General features: G+C 37.2%; 2 protein-coding genes across 2 annotated transcripts; one reads left to right on the top strand and one right to left on the bottom strand.

The window, feature by feature from the left end:
• The first annotated feature begins 3,584 nt into the window (after window positions 1-3,584).
• On the top strand, window positions 3,585-6,212 carry LOC132173327 (uncharacterized). Its single transcript, XM_059584797.1, has 8 exons — window positions 3,585-3,621; window positions 3,754-3,962; window positions 4,154-4,192; window positions 4,277-4,387; window positions 4,477-4,569; window positions 4,656-4,757; window positions 4,863-5,382; window positions 6,166-6,212. The coding sequence occupies exons 1-8, from the start codon at window positions 3,585-3,587 to the stop codon at window positions 6,210-6,212; spliced, it is 1,158 nt and encodes a 385-aa protein (XP_059440780.1).
• An 8,464-nt stretch (window positions 6,213-14,676) lies between these two features.
• On the bottom strand, window positions 14,677-19,788 carry LOC132173318 (probable inactive purple acid phosphatase 27). The gene is made up of 12 exons (XM_059584784.1): window positions 19,457-19,788; window positions 19,254-19,341; window positions 18,245-18,511; window positions 17,632-17,740; window positions 17,357-17,471; window positions 17,004-17,136; window positions 16,554-16,741; window positions 16,123-16,309; window positions 15,961-16,028; window positions 15,662-15,752; window positions 15,182-15,370; window positions 14,677-14,745 (listed from the first exon to the last, which is right to left on the bottom strand). The coding sequence occupies exons 1-12, from the start codon at window positions 19,786-19,788 to the stop codon at window positions 14,677-14,679; spliced, it is 1,836 nt and encodes a 611-aa protein (XP_059440767.1).
• Between the last annotated feature and the right edge of the window lie 931 nt (window positions 19,789-20,719).

The raw sequence follows: 20,719 nt of genomic DNA, 5'->3' as shown, positions 1-20,719 counted from the left end.
AAATCTAAATGGATGGAAGCAATCAATTTAGATGAGGACGGTTAACCCATATCATCGGGCAAGAAACGTCCGGTGAAGGTGTTGCGATGGTTTCCACTCATACCACGACTACAGAGGTTGTTTATGTCAGAACATACAGCACGCTTTATGAGGTGGCATGCAGAAGGCCGCACTAAGGATGGCGTATTGAGGCATCCAGCCGACGGCTTAGCATGAAAGTCATTTGACAATTTACATCAGGAGTTTTCAGCGGACAGCAGGAATGTAAGGCTCGGACTAACCTCTGATGGATTTAATCCATTTGGGAATATGACTACATCTCACAGCACTTGGCCTGTAATGGTTGTACCCTACAACTTGCCTCCTTGGATGTGCATGAAACACACATCTTTTATACTATCATTGATTATCCCGGGCCCAAGTTCACCTGGAATGGATATAGATGTCTACCTTCAACCCTTAATTGAAGAGTTACAAGAACTATGGAATGTAGGGGTTCGCACATATGACGTCTCAAAGAAAAATAATTTTGTTATGCGAGCGCAGTTGATGTGGACAATTAATGATTTCCCAGCATATGCAGATTTGTCTGGATGGTCTACCAAGGGTGAGAAGGCATGTCCGTGTTGTATGAACTCGACATGGTCAAAATGGTTAAAACATGGCCATAAATGGTGTTATATGGGGCACAGGCGATACTTGCCCATGGATCATCCATGGAGACGAAACAAAAGCACATTTGACGGCAAAGTAGAACTAGAATGTGCCCCTGATGTGCCAAGTGGAGATGAAGTCATAAGCCAATTAGAAGGGATGGTGTTTGGGGATGAGAACGCCGGTCAGGCAAGGGAGGCTGAGAAAAAAGAAAGAAAAAAGCAGAAGACGAATACTGGCCATGTAGTGTGGAAGAAGAAAAGTATTTTCTTTAGGTTGCCGTATTGGAAAGATAATTTATTGCGGCATAATCTTGATGTTATGCACATAGAGAAAAACGTCATGGACAACATACTTGGTACAATACTGGACATTCCAGGGAAAACGAAGGACAACCTCGCCGCCCGCTTAGATTTGCAAGAAATGGGCTTGAGACGTACACTTCATACATTTGTGGACCCGCAGGATGGTAAGACCTATTATCAACAAGCTACCCACACGATGTCCAAGGATGATAAAACACATTTTTTGAAAGTGCTACGAAATGTAAGGGTGCCCGACGGATATGCCTCGAACATTTCTCGTTGTATACGACTTAAGGACCGTACGATATCGGGGTTAAAGAGTCATGACAGTCATGTACTGATGCAGCAGCTTCTACCTATTGCATTGCGTGGTTCACTTCCAAGCAATGTGGTTAGACCTCTTGTTGAGATGTCCACATTCTTCAGGTGCCTATGTTCAACAACATTGACCGAACAGGATATTGACCGACTACAGTGTGACATCTGTATCACGTTGTGCAAGATGGAACAAGTTTTCCCCCCCAGCTTCTTTACGAGCATGGTTCATGTGGTCGTGCATCTTATCCGTGAATGCCGACTCGGTGGACCTGTACAGTATAGATGGATGTATCCGGCAGAGAGGTAAAATTTGTTTACGGATATTTTTCTATTTTTTGGTTTCAGGTGCCAATACATGACAAGTACTAACTAAACTGAAAATATGTATTGGTTCATATTTAGGAGCCTTGGAGTATTCAAATCTAATGTGCGCAACAAAGCGGCTCCCGAGGGCTGCATTGCGGAGGGCTACATAGCAACTGAGTTGGTGACGTTTTGTTCGAGATATTGAGAGAATACACCAACCTTTCACAATAGGATACAAAGAAATCTGGATGGTTCAAAGGGAAATGGAACACGAGTCCGACTCGACCGAATCACAATGACACAGATACACCGGTATATTATGTTCAACTTGGACGAGTTTCATCAATTGCGGATGTAAGTAGAGATCTTTTGTTGGTACATTGCATGCTCAATGAACTTGTGACAATATTGCTCGTATTGAATTATAATTAACATAATTTCGAATTGTAGGATGCACATAGATACGCTTAGGCGATCATGCAATAAGGGACGAACAACAGAGGCTCAGTTGGAGACCCAACATTATGACTTGTTCTGCGAGTGGTACCGTGACTACGTAAGAATGATGTGATGTTTACCTTATCACAATTGTCGGAGTTATTTGCGTGCAATTTTTAAAATCAACTAAAGCTAGTAACCGTGCGTTTCCATTGTACGTAATATATTCACAGGTCGATCGATTGGACGAGCGATCCAGGCATGAACTTGGTGACAAATTGGTAATGCATTGTAGAGGGCCGAGGGAGGCAGCAGTCAGATACAATAGATATGTGGTTAACGGCAAGTTGTTTCGCACTATTGCATCTGTTGCAGGAAAGAGGACTCAGAACAGCGGGGTGTGTGTGCCGACTCTTGATGGCGACACGTACTACGGGAAGTTAACGGAAATAGTTGAGGTTGAGTATTACGACAGGACTAAGTACGTTATGTTTAGGTGTGATTGGGCAGACAACACGAGGGACAAGGGGTACAAGGTGGATGAGTATGGTATAGTACTTGTCAACTTCAAAAACCTTGTCCACACGGGAGAACTGGTTTCTGATGAGCCGTATGTGCTAACTTCACAAGTTGACCAGGTATTTTACGTACAAGATGATAGGTGCCCAGATTGGGCTTGCGCAGTAAGGACCAAGCCTAGAAACATATACGACGTTGGTCAGGTTGAAGGACATCAAGATTCATGTGCCAATTACCACGAGTGTGAGCCTCTTATTTTGCCCAGAAATGTTGATCACGATCTACAAGATCATATCGAATACGTCAGACACGACTTAGATCCAACCGAAGCGTATGTATAGTAGTATAATTAATTTTATATTTATGTTTTGATTGGTAGTTGTTCACTACATGCACATTACATCAACACACTTAATTAAGCTGTGCATTTGCTAAAATCTGATATATATCTCATGTAGCACTATTATTCATGCATACTTAATGTAGTAAATATTTCATACATTGTTTAAGAAATTAATTGGGTTTGTGGTGTTTTTTACAGGGTACCATGAGTACAAGGGGGAAGAGGAAAGCACGCAGGGGCTCGTCCGCAGTGCGGCAGTCTACGTCGCCTGGGTCTCCGGCAATCCAACTTGATGACAGCGAGCAACAAGACGTTGCTCAGCTTCTTGGGATACAGGAAGGATATCGACCAGTTCTTCCAGGTACGATGGAAGGGGAGACCCCTGTCCATGCTCCATACACTCGGGCAGGCATGGCCCAAACCGGGTTTCGGGTTGATTCGTACCCGTACAGCGAGTTACGACAGAGTTATGAGGGCGATGTCGAGCGGCTTTACACCCAGCATAGCGCAGGTACGCCCGACTGTTTTTTTAAAGATTCAAAAGATTGAAAGTTTCTAACTATATTGGTGCAATATCAATTATATTTAACTACAACTACAACTTCATAGAATTCTAAACATTATTAAAAAATACAAAGCAGGTCTGGAGGACACTGAGACAGAGGCCCAGGAACACATGGTTGGTGGGGCACAGGCCACGGATGACCCGCAGCCCACCAACCCTGCTCCCGACGCCCGGTTAGGCCCTCGGCAGGTCCGGATCATAAGTAAGTGTATATGCTTTAATGTCGTGCATATTTTGGTTTTAATTTACTTGTTACCTAGTATTGAATTCGAAATAACTTACCTTTCTATTTTTTAATTTGTTAGGTACTGATTCTGAAGGAAACACCGTTATTGAGGTGTTTACCATTCTTGATTCGCACAGGCGGCCGGGAGTCCCCCCCGGCAAACGGATCATTTTGGAGTACAATGCATCATGCCAGCCCGTTGGATTTAGTGCCGTGCGGTTCAGACGGATGACCGGAGACATAGTTAGGAGCGGAAATTTCGTCCGAATACCGGACGATTGGTCGAAGGTACCGGACCGTACCAAGGAGGATATTTGGGACGCCTTGATGGTATGTTTTTTAATAATAAGTTAAACACTAGTAATGTATATATGTATATATACGCTCTAAGTTGCAAATATATATGTGTGTTTAGTAAGTAAATGCATATACACATATTTTATTTTATTTTTTAATTTATCAATGTTGAACTTGTGCAGGCATACTTTTTCGTTCCACCCGAGTACAACTTGGAAGCAGTAAAAAATGAAGCATTTAAGGATATGGGCTCCAAGCTGCGGACTTGGAGGCACGATCTCAAAAAAATATGTGCCATTACGGAGGAAGATACGCCGGACACTATACGGGCAAGACTGGGGGGACAGACGCTAGGCGAGTACAATGCCGTCGATCTGGATATCTTATTGGAGAGATGGTGTACCCAGGAGAATAGGGTAGGTCATGAGTTAAATTCTTAGTGTTGTGTACTGTCATTTATTGTAATTGTATTGGTATTAACATATTAAAAGTGTTAACTGTGTAGGAGTATGCGGCGAAAATGAAGAGCTTGCGAGCATTAAATGATTCACCACATTGCACCGGATCAATGAGCTATGCCAGGTTGACACATGAGGAGGTACGTGTGTAATTTATCCTATATATATCTAACATTATATCATTTGATATATTTAAAAATAAATGAATTACCTATTTTAAATGCAGGCCGAACGTTTGGGCCATCAACCTACTCGTGCACACAATTATGTCAAGTCACACACGAAGAAGGGCGGTGGATATCCGAATGATATTGTGAAGGAGAGATGTGTATGATATTCACTTTTCATATGTTGTTTTGCTTGTATATTTGATAAATTATTTGCGATTAACAGTTGTGCGACCCACTGACTCAATAATTAATGTGACATTCAGGAAAAGATGAATGAGCTTATACCCACCGACCCTGCAGCATCGTCTAGCATCACAGAGGGAACGGTCAGGTGGGCGCCAAACGACGCATTCGCCCAGGCAATGGGAAATAAGCCTGAGTATGCCGGTAGGGTTCGGATGGCCGGACCAAATATTCTGCCTGTGCGGGGGACCATACACTCATACTATACACCGTCACAGGCACGGTCAGGAAACGTCAGGTACTCCACGATATCACAAGACACACTTGATAGAGCGCTTGACGCGGAGAGGGCGAAGCACAAGGAAGAGATGGATGCGTTGTTGGCCGAGAACAATGCGCGGGTAGCCCAGCAAGTGGCGGAGCAGATGGCTGAGAACAATGCCCGGGTAGCGCGACAGGCAGCTGAACAGGAGGCTGAACGTCAGGCAAGGTTTGACGCCCGTTTTCGCCAACTTGAGGAAATGATCCGGTTTCACACCCCACCAGACAATGCTTCCCCACCCTTTGCGATGGTGCGATCGTCGGTCGACAGTGGATCAGGTACTGACTTTTTTTAATAGTCAATTTAGTTTTATAACTGTCCCTATATATATATTTAGAATTTGGATATGTTGTAGTCATTCTAAATAATTAATGATGTTGTAAATCTTGCTTAAATTTGGTTTATATATCATGGTTGGTTTGGTGATGGATGTGGGTTAGAGTTTTACTGGTTGAGATAATTATTTAGAGTTATTCATGCACGTATAAATGGATATAACTGCATGGCACGAAGCAATACATGCATATCAATATCATCAAGACCAGTTCTTCATAAACTTAATTTTGTAACTCTAAATATAAATAGATATAAATGCACTCAATGCTAGGGAGGGCGCTTTTCCTTTGTGTTTATCATCTCTTCCATTGAACCCCCAACATTAATAACCTATATGGAAGTTCTATAATTGCAATGGAAAAAAGAAGAAGATCATATGTCTCACATAATTGCCATGGGAAAAACGAAGTTCATTGTCTCATGTCTATATATTATTGATTGCTCTGTGACCATGCATATATATATTGACTTAATTTTTTTTCTAATTTTTTTTTTATATCAAAGTTCTGCTAACTTCAACGTTTTACCTATTTTAGTTATATCATTTACTGTGGAATAATTAACAACTGAGTTAGGTGAATATTCGGGCATTTTTCTTTCACTTTACCGACGTGATTGTTTGTATTCGGGCTCAATGATTGTTTGTATTATCATCTACCGTTAGTGGATTTTATTTGTTTGGTGGTTGTTTTATTGGTGAATATTGTTTGTTTTATCATTTGCAGGTAATGGACATCGTCGAGAGGATGCTATGGATGTCAATGATCGATAGTCTGGTTGAGAATTTGAGGCTATTCACAGTTGTGTATAAGTTGATGTAATTGTATTTGTGTATATTATGTTAGTATGTGACATTTTTGGTGTGTTGAAGTTAGTTTTGGTGGATAGTTTGTGATTGGTGTATATTATGTTATTTGCGTCATTTTGGTGTGTTGAAGTTAGTTTATATATATATTTGTGATTGGTGTATATATATTATGTTATTTGTGTTATTATGGTGTGTTGAAGTTAGTTTTGATGGGTAGTTTGTGATTGATGTTAATGGATATGATGTATGTTATTTGATGGAAAAATTGTATATTATTTGCATGGTTTTGATGGATAGATTGAATATCAGGTGAACCGTAACACAAAATTCGGGTATAGTCCTGAAATAAATCACAAAAAATATAGGGGGGAGGGAAAAAATTTGGTTCAAAACGAACCAAATTTGCCGACGTGTCAAAAATTGACACGTCAGTAATTACTGACGTGTCGTAATTTGACACGTCGGCAAATTTGGTTCGTTTTGAACCAAATTCTTGACGTGTCAAAAATTGACACGTCAAAGAATTGTTGACGTGTCGAAAATTGACACGTCAGTAATTCTTGACGTGTCAATTTTGACACGTCAGTAATTCCTCACGTGTCAGTGGTTGACACGTGAGGAATTTCCTGACGTGTCAAAAATTGACACGTCAGTAATTCTTGACGTGTCAATTTTTGACGCGTGAGGAATTTTCTGACGTGTCAATTTTGACACGTCAGAATATTTACTCACGTGTCAGTTTTTGACACGTCAGTAATTACTGACGTGTCATTTTTTGACACGTCAGGAATTATTTTTGACGTGTTAAATTGAACACGTCAGGAAATTCTTGACGTGTTGGATTTAGCACGTCAGTAATTCCTGACGTGCCAAAAATGACACGTCAGGAATTCCCATTTCCTGACACCCACATTCTTCACGACCGAAACACGTCAGGAAAGCCACGTCAGCAGGATTTACTGACATGTCAGGTCGTCTGACACGTCAGTAAACCTATGTCAATAAAAATTGTGTTTTTTGTAGTGAATCACATGGACTAAATTTACAATTTTTCCTTTTTGAAGATTCTAATCGGTATAGAAAATATTTTGGCATGAAAGTACCCCATGAAAAAAAGAGGTTAAAAGGACGTGCCATCCTCAATTAAAATAGTAGAAAGCTAGACGTTCTTCTAGTTTTACGGAGATATTATTTTTAAAAACTTGGTGAGAGAAATAAGGGTCAATTTCCTTTTCTTTTTCCTTTTTTTTTAGAAAATAATATCCAAACATGACATAAAAAAAAAAAAAAAGGAGAGCACATAGCATTTCCCAGGCCATTAAAATATCTCATTTGAAATTTTGAAATTATATAAATTGAAAACAAGCCAATCTCTCTAAAGATGGTTGTTCAAATTGAGTTGAGGCATATGTCTTATAACTTATGAATCCGAATAAAAAATAAAAAAAAATCAAACGTTTCAACAGCAATGCCCTTTCGTAAGTTCTTATTATATATAGGAAGTTTAGAAAACATATGCTGTTAGAACTAAGCATCATGTTTGGAGGCAAATACCTTTAAGAACCTAGTTAATTAAACAAAGATTTAGCTCTTCTAATTTTGAAATTAACAATCATAAAAGATCCAAGTTACAGATGTCTTACTAATTAGCAATAAAAGAAGTGCTAATAAATTGAGTTCCAGAAAAAGATTTTTCTAATTGTGTTACAAATTTAACCGATTTAATATTCTGTGCACAGCATTTGGTTTATGGAGCCATTTCAAAATCAAATGTTCGTTACAAATTTTTTTGTACCCCACCAATTACCTCTTTTATTTTGTTATTTAACTGGGCATTATGTGTATTTAACAAAAAGTTAAGGAATATCATTAAAAAAAAAAAAAAAATGTAAATTAGTCCATGTAGCTTACCTAATTTACAATCAGCTCCTTGCGTCTGTAGTATTAAAATATACTCAGAAGTCCCTAGAACCTATAAATTCCAAATGCTGGTTGAACGACCTAAAACCTATAAATTCTAGTTCAAACCCTTATGTCTTGTACTTTAATTTTTATGAAAGACACGTTCTCAAAAAGAAAATTTAAAGTGAAATGTGCAAAATGCCAAAATATTCCAAGAAGGGAATTTTCACTGTGTCAATTTTTTGTGTTTGGTTCATCCATAATTAAAATTCCGGATGTAGTTATGAGCCTTGTAACAAGACTAAGGGGGAGAATATTGGATGAGGGTGACTAAGCCCTAGTAAGGTTTGACTTCTAACCTAACAAGATATGAATTTTTTTCATATGGTTTGGAAGTTTTAATGTGCATTTTTTGTCAATATATGTTTGTCCATTGCTTCACTCTTGACTGTGGCTTATCACACACAACACATATAGCATAAATAGTGATGGTACATAATGGCATAACATAAGTTGGAACAATGATTTTGTTTATTCATCTTTTGATACTCTTGCATGCTTTGAGTATTTTTTTTGGCACATTCAATAAGAGTTCTCCTAATCTGCAATTTTTGATCATTTATTGGATATACTCTTCTTACAAATATTCTTGTTTGAAACATTTTTCCCTTGTTGATATTGAGTCACACATTGAGGGGGAGTTTTTACTGATGTTTCTTCATGATCTTGCATTACTTCATGCATGCTCTATTATCTGTGATCATGAGTTTTATTTTTGTATTCCTGTTCCACATATGCCTTGATGTATTTTGTAAAGTGTTTCAGGAAACATAAAAACCTTTTGTCATTCTGTGACAAAAAGGGGGAGTAAATATGGGGAGATGATGGGATTGACTCGGCATTTTGGTTTTATCACCGAATTGCCAAAGGAAAAGTTTGTTAGTTCTTGTATTGGCTTAATTCAGTTCCAAAATATAGTTTTCTCCCTACTGCAGGCAATGTTCGGACACGGTGCTAGGCTGTCCGGACAGGGCCTTGCAGAACAAAAATAGAGTTTCTGGAAAGCCTGTTCAGACAGCCTAGCACCGTGTCTAGACATGGCCTGCAGTGGGGAGAAAACTGCATTTTGGAACTGAATTAAGCCAATACAAAAACTAACAAAATTTATTAAGTTAGTTGAAGGAATTTGGCTATAAGAACTAAATTGCTTTTTTGGCATGCCGGCCTTTTTTTTTTAACTTTATTTATTTATTTGTTTTTTTTTAAAAAAAAAAACAAACAAACAAACAAACAAACAAGCAACCTGGTGATGAAATCAAAATTGTTGCTCAGGTAATATACATGGGGAGGGGGAAGGAGAGGAAGGGATTTGTTCTTAAAAACAAAATCTCCATTTATTTCACTAAGAAATCATTTGTTCATGCACAAATGAAACACTAAAATGGGAGTGAGTCTAATAGCATGAGTTCCATTTCTTTCTCACTACAACTCGTTTTCATATACACAAATAAAACAATAAGAATTGAAGGTCAATTTCTAAGGATCATCTGAGGGTACAAATAGGCAATACTTGCTTATACGGCAATGCCTCACAATTTTCCTTTCACTTCTGAAATTTAAACACATGCTCAATATTCAAATTCTGCAATTTTATTCATTTTTTTTTTCTAACCGAGCAACAGCAACTTATACAAAACCAAGAAAACAAAACCAACTCCAAAATCACGCAGAATTAAACAGCAAACCCCATAATCCTTGAATTACAGAGATGATGGAGAATCACAAATTACACCAAAAACATGGGAAGAGATGAAAAGTGTCTCCGTAGTACCTGCTAGATCTCCAGAATAATAAATGTTCTACAAGCGGAAAGAAAAAAAAACAAAAAACTAAGTAAATCCATGAATTAGTAAGTAAGATACCTTGAAATCAAGTTCATGTTGTTGTGAGCCTAACTTTTAATGCAATGAAAACAATAAAATAAATAATAACTTTCTAAATGTCATGAATCTTAAAAATCCTCTTAGGAAACCTGTTACTTCTATGATTACGCCAATGGGGAAAAAGACAAGTTTGAATTTGCAAATAAGCATAATTTTAGGCTCCATTTGTTTCGACGTAAAATGTTTTCCGTTGAAAAATATTTTCTGTTATATTTTCAACATAAAATATTTTCCTGAAAAATGATTTTCTGAAAAACATTTTACGTGTTTGGCGCGTACGGAAAATCACAAATTTTATATATATTTTTCATTAAATCATATTAAACTTTAAATAACGAAAATGTCTCAACCAAGTCTTAGAGGTGTCCTAACCGAGTCCCTCAAGGACCACACTACGACTCACCCGAGACCTGCCTGGACCCCGCCTAGACATTATCAGGACCCGGCTAGGATCAGCCCAGGACCCTGGCAAAACCCGCCCAAGACCCGACAGGGACTTTTTCGTAATTTAGTATTTAATATGATTTTGCGTACACACCAAATACCAGAAAATGTTTTATAGGAAAATATTTTTTGCTGAAAACATTTTCCTACGTCGGGGATTGGACTGGGACCCTACCTAATTTCCGTACATGCTAAATACCGAAAATGTTTTCTAAGAAATTATTTTCAAGGAAAATGTTTTCTGCCAAAAATATTTTCCGATGTCGAGTCCCGGTCAAGTCCCGGTAGGGTCCTAGGTAGGTCCCAGGTAGGTTTGGTCGAGTCTAAGGCAAGTCCAGGGCAAGTCTGGTCGGGTCCCAGTCAAGCCCCAGGCAGGTACTAGGCGAGTCCTAGCGAGGTCTCGGGTTGGTCCCAGTCAAGTCCCGGGCAGGTCCGGTCGAGTCCCGGGAAGGTCCTAGGCGAGTCCCAGTCAAGTCCCAGACGGGCCCCAGGTAGGTCCTGGCAAGTTCCCAGGCAAGTCCTGGGCGAGTCCTAGCAAGGTCTCAGGCAGGTTCGGTCGGGTCCCGGGCAGGTCCTAATCAAGTCCTGGGCAGGTCCGGTTGGGTCCCGAGTGAGTCCCAGTCAAGTCCCAGTGGGTCGTGGCAGGGTTCATCAATTTGAGAATAAGATGCTCAAACTCGGAAAATGGTTTACGCTTTTCAAAATTGGAAACTATTTTTCGAAAATTAAAGAAGAATTTTCAGTCAAAGGGAAATATTTTCCGTGGACTATTATTTTACGTCGCACCAAACACTCAAAAATATGAAAAACATTTTCCGTAAATCATTTTATGGAGAAACAAATGCAGCCTTAGCAACAAAAGTTTTCATTGGTTTAAAATAAGAAAACATGCTTTTGCAATTATTAAAACTACAATATACACACACACTTTTATATATATATTGGTCATAACTCTCCTTCATATGGTCTATTTTGGCCTTTAACCTACTTCCAATAGGGTTTGCACGTTCTAATAAGAACTTCTAGTACAACATCGGTGCCCTGATGAGCACAACAAGTGGCCATCATACAACAACCTGATCGGGAGTGATCCTGGGTAGCCCACGTTTTAGAGTTAGTTGACTCTGGTTGTGTGTGTGTGTTCGAACAGGCTATAAAGTGTTAGGACAAGAGCCACTGAGAGTAACTAGGGACAAGCGTGTCCGAATGGACCTTGAAGGCATCTAGACAGGAGCCACTTGGAGCTATAGGATTTAAGCATGTCCAGATGGACTAGGAGAAGTGTACAGACAAGAGCCACCGAGAGCATTAGTTTTGAGCTGTGTCTGGACATTGAGTTCATCTATCCAGACAGGCTGGGCAACGGGTTCATAAACCCTAGGCGTGCCCGAACAGGTTGGCTAGGCTATCTGGATACCATTGCCTTAAAACCTACGATTTCTACTTCTCCTTATTTAAAGTCTTTTTTTATGACTTCAGAATTATGTGTTTTTGAGAGCTAAATACTAAGAAAAAACATCAGAGAGAATTGTGAGATTTTTTATAGAGGTTGAATAGTTTTTATTCAATGTTCTTATTATGCAATCTTACTGTAACGTTCTTTACATAGTGAAATCTGATACAACTCTGTAGACGTAGCCCTTAGCGATGAACCACGTAAATCTTATTGTTCTTGTGTGATTGCTTATCTTATTTTTCCACAAATCCTTTGTTCTTTTTGTGTCTCACGGGTCTTTGGATGGAGTAAAGGTTTTTTTATTTTTTATTTTTTATTTTTTATTTATTTTTTATTTATTTATTTTTTTTAATCTCCAACTAATGGTATCAGAGCCATGGTTAGCTTCTTCAGATGGGTGTTTGGACGCGTTTGGTTTGGAGTTATGTCCCATTCCACTACTCTTGAGCAAGACACTTAGAAATGTAAAAAGACTCACAATCGAGGGGCATATTGTTGTAAATGCACTTACGAGTATTGAGTCACACATTAAGAAAATATAAATAGAAAGAGTACTTAATATACATAAGTGGATCCAAGCCCATTAGCTTAGGCTTTTGAACCAGAGTTATGTTCGAATATGTATATTAATGTACTGTTGGTAAAAACTCCCAAACCGTTTATCTCTTCAGCACCATGCTGCTAACAATGCCATGTAGTCGTGACCACCATACATACATGGCTGCAGCGTTGATCACTCAAATAGCCTCTTGGATCCAATGTTAAGTATATATTATTTTATTTGTTTTCTACCAACAATTCGATTTTTTGCCTCTTGATAGATCACTAAATAACATGGAAATTCAAGTCAAATAATAATAATAATAATAATAATAATAAGGGTAAATATATGATAAGTCCCTGAGTCAACCTGTCAAAATTAAAAAATCTGTAAGTTTTTTTTCTTTTGAATTTTTACTCCCTAGATTAATCGAAATGCCAATAAAATCCTTGCCGTTAGATTTTTGTAATGCCTGTTAGTCTCAATCAAAATGCACCGTTTTGCCACGTCAGCATAATAATTTTTTATTAATTCAATTTAAAAAATTAATATTTTTTTTAGAAAAAAAAAAAAAAAATGAAGGGGTGGCCGAAAAGCCACCTCTTCCACTCTGGTTTTGGGTTTTTAATTTTCACATTGTTATGTGAACATTTGTGGTTGTTTTGGGTTTGCTTTTGATGGGTATTTCTCATTTTGGTGATTGGTTGTTTTGCTTTCTGGGTGTTTGATATTTTTGGTATTCTCTGTTTGGTTGCTGAGAATATGCTGGGAAAGAGACCGAAGCGTATGTTTAGGTTCTTTTGGCATTTTACTGTATATTTGATTGGCATTTTACTGATTTTTGTTTCCTTGGGCTGGTGTTTGGACTGGTGATGGCTTGGATGGTAGAGGTAGACGATGATGAAGAGGCCAAGGGTAGAGAGATGATGTTCGATGAAAGGCTTCAAAGAGAAAAAGAAAGGGATTCATCTCTGTTAGAATAATGGAGAGATATAGAAGAATGAAAGAATAATAGAGAGCGGAAGCATACAAGAGACTACATTATATTGAGTAGTGTAAAATGAATGAATATAGAGGCCTTTTTTTGTAGAGAGGCTATGAGTGATAGGCAAGTAACCGTATACTAATTAAGTTAGGGAATAAACCCTAGAATAATATATAAAATATTCTAACATCCCTCCTCAAACTCAATGTATAAAATTGATGTTGGAAAAATAAAGGAAAAGATTTTTTTTTTTTTTTTTTTTTGCCTAAAAAGTTGCCGGAGTGGTGGCCGGAGGCCGAGAGCGGCGGTAGGCTATGGCAACAGGCTGTTTTCTGGTTGCTGGCGGACTTGGGCCAACTTGATGGAGTTGAGTCTTGAATTGGAGCCTTATAAGCTAGATTGGGCCAATTTAATTAGGCCAAAACCCATGGACCATTGTAATGGTTGACCCGAAATTATATAAACCGGGTCTAACCCGATGGATCGGGTTGACAAATTTGGACAGGTTTGGAGAGTTTGACCCAGTGACCTGGTTTAGGAAAACGGTTTTAGACTGGGTTGGAGAAATGATTTGAACCCAATGACCTAAGTTGGAACCAGTTTTGGATTGGGTCGGATGCCTTGTATGGATCCGGTTCGAGTTGATGAATTGAACCGAACCGGATTTGAAACCCGCTGGGTCGGATTGAAGAGTGGGCCGGTTTAATTGGGCCAAATATGCCTGAAAACCCATGGACCGATTAAGGATGGTCTGACCCGATTTGAGACGAGGTTCTAACCCGTTGAATCGGGTTGAAAATGGTTGGATCAGGATAATATTGATTTTCTTCTTCTTTTTTCTTTCGGAGCTAACACGTGGCAAAGGGCTAGGGTTGACGTGGCGACACCTCTGGAGTAAGGAGGAGAAGCACCTAGCGCGCGTGGTGCACACGCCAGACGCTGCGGCTACTCGCCGCGTGTGCATCTCATGCGCCAATAAGGTTGTTGGCACATACATATGGCAAAAATGGTCAATAACTAGGTGATGGAATAGCATTAATGAATTTAGAGTAAGAATAGCATTTTCCTTTCTGAAACTATGAGTAGTTGTTATAAAGAAAGTTGCTAAAACCTTCTGTATCTGTAGGAGAAGGTGCTTGAAGGTTCAAGTCCTGTCATTACCACAGAATGAATGTACCCTGGGTCATGCCACCCAAAGTCCTTTGCTGGACTTGATAAAGTTGAACCTGTCAATTTCAGAACAAAGGGACAAAATCTAAGAATAAGATAGAGGAAGGAAAAGGGTATATATATGGTTACCTATATCTACGCAATTTCAGGTTTGAACTTTACTAAAATATGTTGCATTGGCTGCCATATGCTGTAATTGCCCCCTTTTTCACATGATGTTCACAAAAATAAAAAATAAAAAATAAATAAATAAATAACAAAGGTTGTCTAAAGAGAAGGGCTCTAACAAAAAGTAGTGTATATATACAAACTTGACCAACAAAAAGTAGTGTATATATACAAACTGCCCCCTTTTTTTTTTTAAGAAGGACTGATCCAAGGGGTTTGTTGGGAGTGACACATCAGTTTTGTGATATAAAAATATAATTTCTAGTATTAGTTTTATGCGTGCATCATATATATGAAGCATTGGAGAGACATTCATGTACTTACTTGATTTGGGAACTTGTCAAAGGAAAAGCCACCCATACCAATAATTGCATGGACTGGGGCACTATAATTGTTGTGATCATATACGTCTATCCCACTTTCATCTTTTTTAGGAGAGGCCTTGCATTCTTTTTGGAAAACCGAGCAAGATCTCTCATAATTATGAACATGGCCAAAGAGAACCAAATCAACCTGCACATAAATAGCAACCCAATTAATTTATTTCTAACCACGTCAAGCAAGGGATCAAAGAGCTCATCATTTCACATTGAAAAAATTAAGGAATATGGCTACTTAGGAGTAATTTTAAAAGGCTGCTTGTGTCCTACTAAGAATGATGTGGCTATTAAAATCACCATTTGATCAAAATTCAGTAATGATCAATTACAAACCCAATGGTGATTTTAATAGCCACATCATTCTTAGTAGGACATAAGTAAGATACAAGTAGGTTACCTAGAATTACTGGTCAAAACGACTTACTTTGTTTTCCAAGAGTAATGGTTCTACTTCCTTAGTAAATTGATCATCCACGTTAAGGTATCCTTCTCCGGACGAATACATGGGTCTATGTCTACAATTTACAGATAAATTATATTAGGATAAATTACACTTATGATATCCCCTCAAACTACTATCCTATTTTGACGGAAGGAGTCAAACATGAATCATTTATGGTAATGTTTCTTGATGTTTTTGTTTTGAAAAGGGTAAACAAAACGAAGAAGGAAAAAAAACGTTATCAAACAAAGCCAGTGTTAGTATATGTAAAATTCACTTACCCTGTGAAAACTAACCAAGGAGTTTTTGATCGATCGACGGAAGCCATGTCATTTTTCATCCACTCATACTGAAAGATTTTGCATATATTTGAAAGAAGGTGATATCATATTAGATTAGGAGGTAACAAACACAAAGGACATAAAGCTTTTGATTAATCTAACCTGCTCAGAGTTTTGTGTCCAATTATGCTCAGTTGAAATCACTGTGAAGTGAACACTTCCTTGTTCTATGGAATACCATGGCTTATCCTTTCCTGATGTTGGCATGGGAAAGTAAGTTTCATAAGGAATTCCACATTCTCCTCCTGAATCAGTTAATGTATATATTGATCCCGAATCGTCGTAATCTCTGAAAAAGGGAAAGAAAAAAAAAGTGCAAATATAAAAGCAAATTGGAGCAGAGGTTATAAGTTTTAACCTGTCTGTTATTCACCTCTTATTACAATTAAATATTTCGCGTACCCACATATAATGAATAGTATTATAATATAATTTAAATTAATTAATAAATCAATCAAATCCTCTAATATATTCTAACAAGACTGACTTAAAAAAAAACAATACTTATTAAAGTATGCAGATGACAAAGGTACCTCTCATGGTTTCCAATTGCAGTCATATAAGAAACTCGTGACGCTACAAAGCCTATTTGTTGAAGGAAAAAATCCCATTCAACTAAAAAGCCAGTGGCATAGCTTATATCTCCAATGTGAAAGATTGAATCTACCTTGTTAGAATCTACTTCATCTGCGATGGCATCAGTCACTGAAAGGGACCCTGGCTATATATGTATCACAAAACAATAATAATAATAATAATAACAATAAATTTTTTTTAAAAAAATACAGAGGTCAATATATTTGTGTTTCAAGAAGTAAAAGACGAAAATCACCATAATGCACTGTTATTATCATGTTATTAATGTAAGATTTCTTCATTTTGGAATTTGCTTAAACAAGAAAACCATGAAGATTTTGTGAAAACAAATTAAATTTTGGGTCTTTCTATATTTGCAGCAGCAAATGCATCCTGTCCTTAATTACCTGAATGAAGTGCTCGGCAGAAGCATCACGAGGAGCCTTTCCCATATCCCCATATGCTATGAACCTGAGCTCATCTGATCCTCCCGCAGGTGGAGTTCTAGATTGGATTTGTTCACTCCAACCGGCTGAGTCACTGCATGAAGTATGTGCTTTTTAATAAATAAAAGTATGAGAAATGCCTATTTCCATTAATTTGACATCTATCTCGTATGCATTTCCAATGAGTTAGCATGTTTCATCCACCATTGTTTTTTTTCTTTTTTCTTTTTTAAATTAATGTACGCTAGATGGACGCTAGAATGCACAGAAACATTTCTCTACAAATATATGTGACGGAAGTTGTGACAATGTACCTTCCATATTTGTAGGAGAAGGTGCTTGAAGGTTCTAGTCCTGTCATTACTGCAGAATGAATGTATCCTGGGTCATGCCACCCAAAATCCTTTGCTGGACTTGGTGATGAACTTGCTATCAAATTCAGAAAATAGGGGAAAAATCTAAGTAGAATATAAGAGGAAGGAAAACGGTAGCTATATACTTATATGAATGGTGACTGCCATATGTAATTGGCCTCCTTTGTAAATGATGTTCACAAAGAAAAAAACAAAAGGTATGTTGAGGAACTCACAACACATGTGATCTTGTGTAAATGTGGTAACTTGTGAGGGCAGTGTATTTCCGTCTCCATATTGTACTTGTTGAGGCTCCATGTCTCCACTAACCCATGTTAATCTCATCTGCATCACAAATCATCAAATTAGAATAATGCTTCACATGGTTTAAACCAGCCCCATGATGCACATTTAATTATAATATCAGCAGCAACCGATGCACCTTCGCTTGGATTAGGGTTTGACAATTTTTTTAATTTTGTAAAATTAAGAAGCTGTTTCTTTCTTTTATATATATCACTCTCTCCTCTCAAAAAAGAAAGTGTAAAGAAATCTTAAAAACAATAATATTTAAATAAAATAGTAAAATAGATAGTTAAAAATACACCAGGCGACGTAGGCGTTTCTCAACTTAATCCACTTATCCTTAAGCAATTGTAGTCTTCAAAACGGCCGTTTTAGGCTTTTAGCGACTATTCGGCCAAGCCATTTATTTGACCTATTTTCAAACACTAGATTTTATCTTGTACCGTAATGTTTATACCAGATGTTGGGGTGCCGCACTCGCCACTCTTTTTCTATTATCTTTTCTTTTATTAATGGAAATCTCAGTAAAGATGGTGGACTCACCGAGGTTCCAGTTGAATCTATACTTGAGATATGTCCATATAAAGGCTTCTTCGGATTGACAAAATTGATGCGGTGTGATCTTGCCAAAACGCAAGGCGTATCAAATCCCCCGCCAAAGAAGACGAATTCGATGTCGGTTCTGATGTTAATGACATGAAATGTTAACTTCCCTGTGCAGCTGGTCACCACACTTTTACTCTTCCTACTTTTCTTGTGATGCTTCTTCTTGCAACTCAGATAGTCTGGATCTTTACTCACGAACATCGCCTGCAAATTATATATATATATATATATATATATTAAGATTGATCTATGATATTATTCATATTCTTTATAAGCAAATATAGAACTCCGAATATCCCAAAAAGCTTAAATAGATAAGAAATAATGAATTTAATCATTTAATTAATACTGCGGAGTGAGAGTTCTAATAAAAAAGTCTCATCACTTAGACGTATGCGGATTGGAATAATAAAATTCAAACTCTTCTCCTCGACACCTAAATACCGATTTCTGCTGTAAGATTCTAAAGTACTCTAAAGTTAAAAGTAGGAAACGTTTCATAAATAAAAAAATTAATCAACAAAATTTAATTATTTAGTGACTGATTGTCACGTGAATTGTTACTTCAATTTAAAGAGAATCGATAATAAAAATTATAGCATCTCTAACAACTTTGTTGCATTGTAAAATAGAATTCAAGAACATATTTGATCATCCTAGAAAATTAAACAAAGAAATGGGCAAAAATAAAGTACTCTAGAAATTTAATTAACTGAATATTTCTAAAATTACTTATAAAGCCTAATCTCACTTAATAAAAAACTTATAGGACACTTAATAAGTAACCAAACTTGAGGGTCTAACATGGTATAATTGTATAGATAAGGCATGCATGCTGTTGATCATGCTGCTTCATTTGTTTTAAAGTAATTCTTTTTTTTTTTTTTTTAATAAAAATTGCATTAAATAACCATTGAAGAAACAAATTACTATATATTGTGTTTACCTTGACAGGATAATGGCAAAGTAAAGGAAGATCGTCAAAATCGCCAGTTTGAATATAACCATAAGAATAGTCCTGACAACTTTCTACGCTGCATTTTCAAGAAAAGAGAATAAACAATTAAATGGAGGAAGAAAAAAAAAAATCACTTAGAGGAAAGTAAATTTTTTTTTTTTTTTTGGTTAAAAAAATTATATATATCTTACTTAGAATGAGAAGGTGAAATCATGGCGACCCAGTCAGTCTCTGAAGGATGCAAAACTCTGCTAACGGTAACAGTGAGATATTCTTCATCTACAAGGTTGGATTTCCGACTAACTTTGATTTTGATAGAAGGGTCTGTGACGTTGGAGCACTCCATCAATGTTCTTCTATTTAAGAGCCGAAAATCTGAGATTGCTGTGTGGTTTCTGTGCGTGGCCATGGAGTGTATATGTGAAGGGTGCAACGACCATGACGAAGAAGGAGAAGGATTAAGAAGGAAAGTGAGTAATATGATGAAGAATCTGGAAACCCAACAGGAATTGCTGGGCTCCATGAGAAAGCTGCAAAACTCTTTGGAATATCTTCGAATTTGAATAAAAAGAATTATGAGAATGATAATGATAATGCAGATTTTTCAGCTGGGAAAATAATGTGGTTATGAATCCAATATTTATGGAGAGTACAAAAAGGAATATTCTTATACGAGTATACTATCGCTAGGCATCCCAACACTTTTTTCTAAATCCCCTCTCTCAAATGATCTGGACCCACATTCATTTAAGAAAAAAAAAATATAAATCTATTTATTTATTGAATGGACTAGATCATTTGGAAAAAAGAATTTGAAAAAAAGTGTTGGGAAAAAGTGATGATTTCTTTTTTTTTTTTGGAAAAATATAAAAAAAAAACCCCCCAAATTACCAGCCGTTTTCAATTTAGCCCTCTAATGTTCCAAAAGTGATAAAGTAGCCCCCAAACCACCAAACTATTGCATTTAGGCCACTCTCACTACAAAAAAAAAAGATGGTTTATAACGTGCCAAACAGTAACCAAATTTTGCCACGTCAGTAATTATTGACGTGCCAAAAGTGGCACGTCAACAATTTTTTTTTTTTGACGTGTTAAATATGCCACGTCAATATTTATTGATGTGTTACATTCAACACGTCAGGAAATTTAAATTCAATTTAATTTTTAAAAATTTTATTTAAATAATTTAATATTTAAATATTTATTGACGCGCTAAAATTAGACACGCCAATAAATGTTAGACACGCGCTAAAATTAGACACGTCAATAAATATTGACGTGTCATTTTGAACGGATCCGTTAGTCAAAACCGTCAGTTTGGACGGAAATTGTAAAACAACGTCGTTTTGTTACGGGTAAGTTACTACAATGCCCTTTTATGAAAAAAAAAAAAAAAATTTGGAAAAATATAAAAAAGTCCTCCAAACTACCAGCCGTTTTCATTTTAGCTCCCT

Source organism: Corylus avellana, chromosome ca1 (assembly GCF_901000735.1).
Source record: "Corylus avellana chromosome ca1, CavTom2PMs-1.0".
In the NCBI taxonomy this organism is placed as follows: domain Eukaryota; kingdom Viridiplantae; phylum Streptophyta; class Magnoliopsida; order Fagales; family Betulaceae; genus Corylus; species Corylus avellana.
The sequence above is the reverse complement of the archived record's forward strand: the minus strand, read 5'-3'. Positions and strand labels throughout refer to the sequence as shown.

Coding starts and splice junctions, on each gene's coding strand:
- LOC132173327 (XM_059584797.1), top strand. CDS start 3,585: ATGACCCGCAGCCCACCAACCCTGCTCCCGACGCCCG. Junction 3,963..4,153: donor TACCGGACGATTGGTCGAAG/GTACCGGACCGT, acceptor GAACTTGTGCAG/GCATACTTTTTCGTTCCACC. Junction 5,383..6,165: donor GTCGGTCGACAGTGGATCAG/GTACTGACTTTT, acceptor TATCATTTGCAG/GTAATGGACATCGTCGAGAG.
- LOC132173318 (XM_059584784.1), bottom strand. CDS start 19,788: ATGGAGCCCAGCAATTCCTGTTGGGTTTCCAGATTCTTCATCATATTA. Junction 17,741..18,244: donor TAGATTCAACTGGAACCTCG/GTGAGTCCACCA, acceptor TTTGTGATGCAG/ATGAGATTAACATGGGTTAG. Junction 16,310..16,553: donor GCAATTGGAAACCATGAGAG/GTACCTTTGTCA, acceptor TCCCTTTTTCAG/AGATTACGACGATTCGGGAT.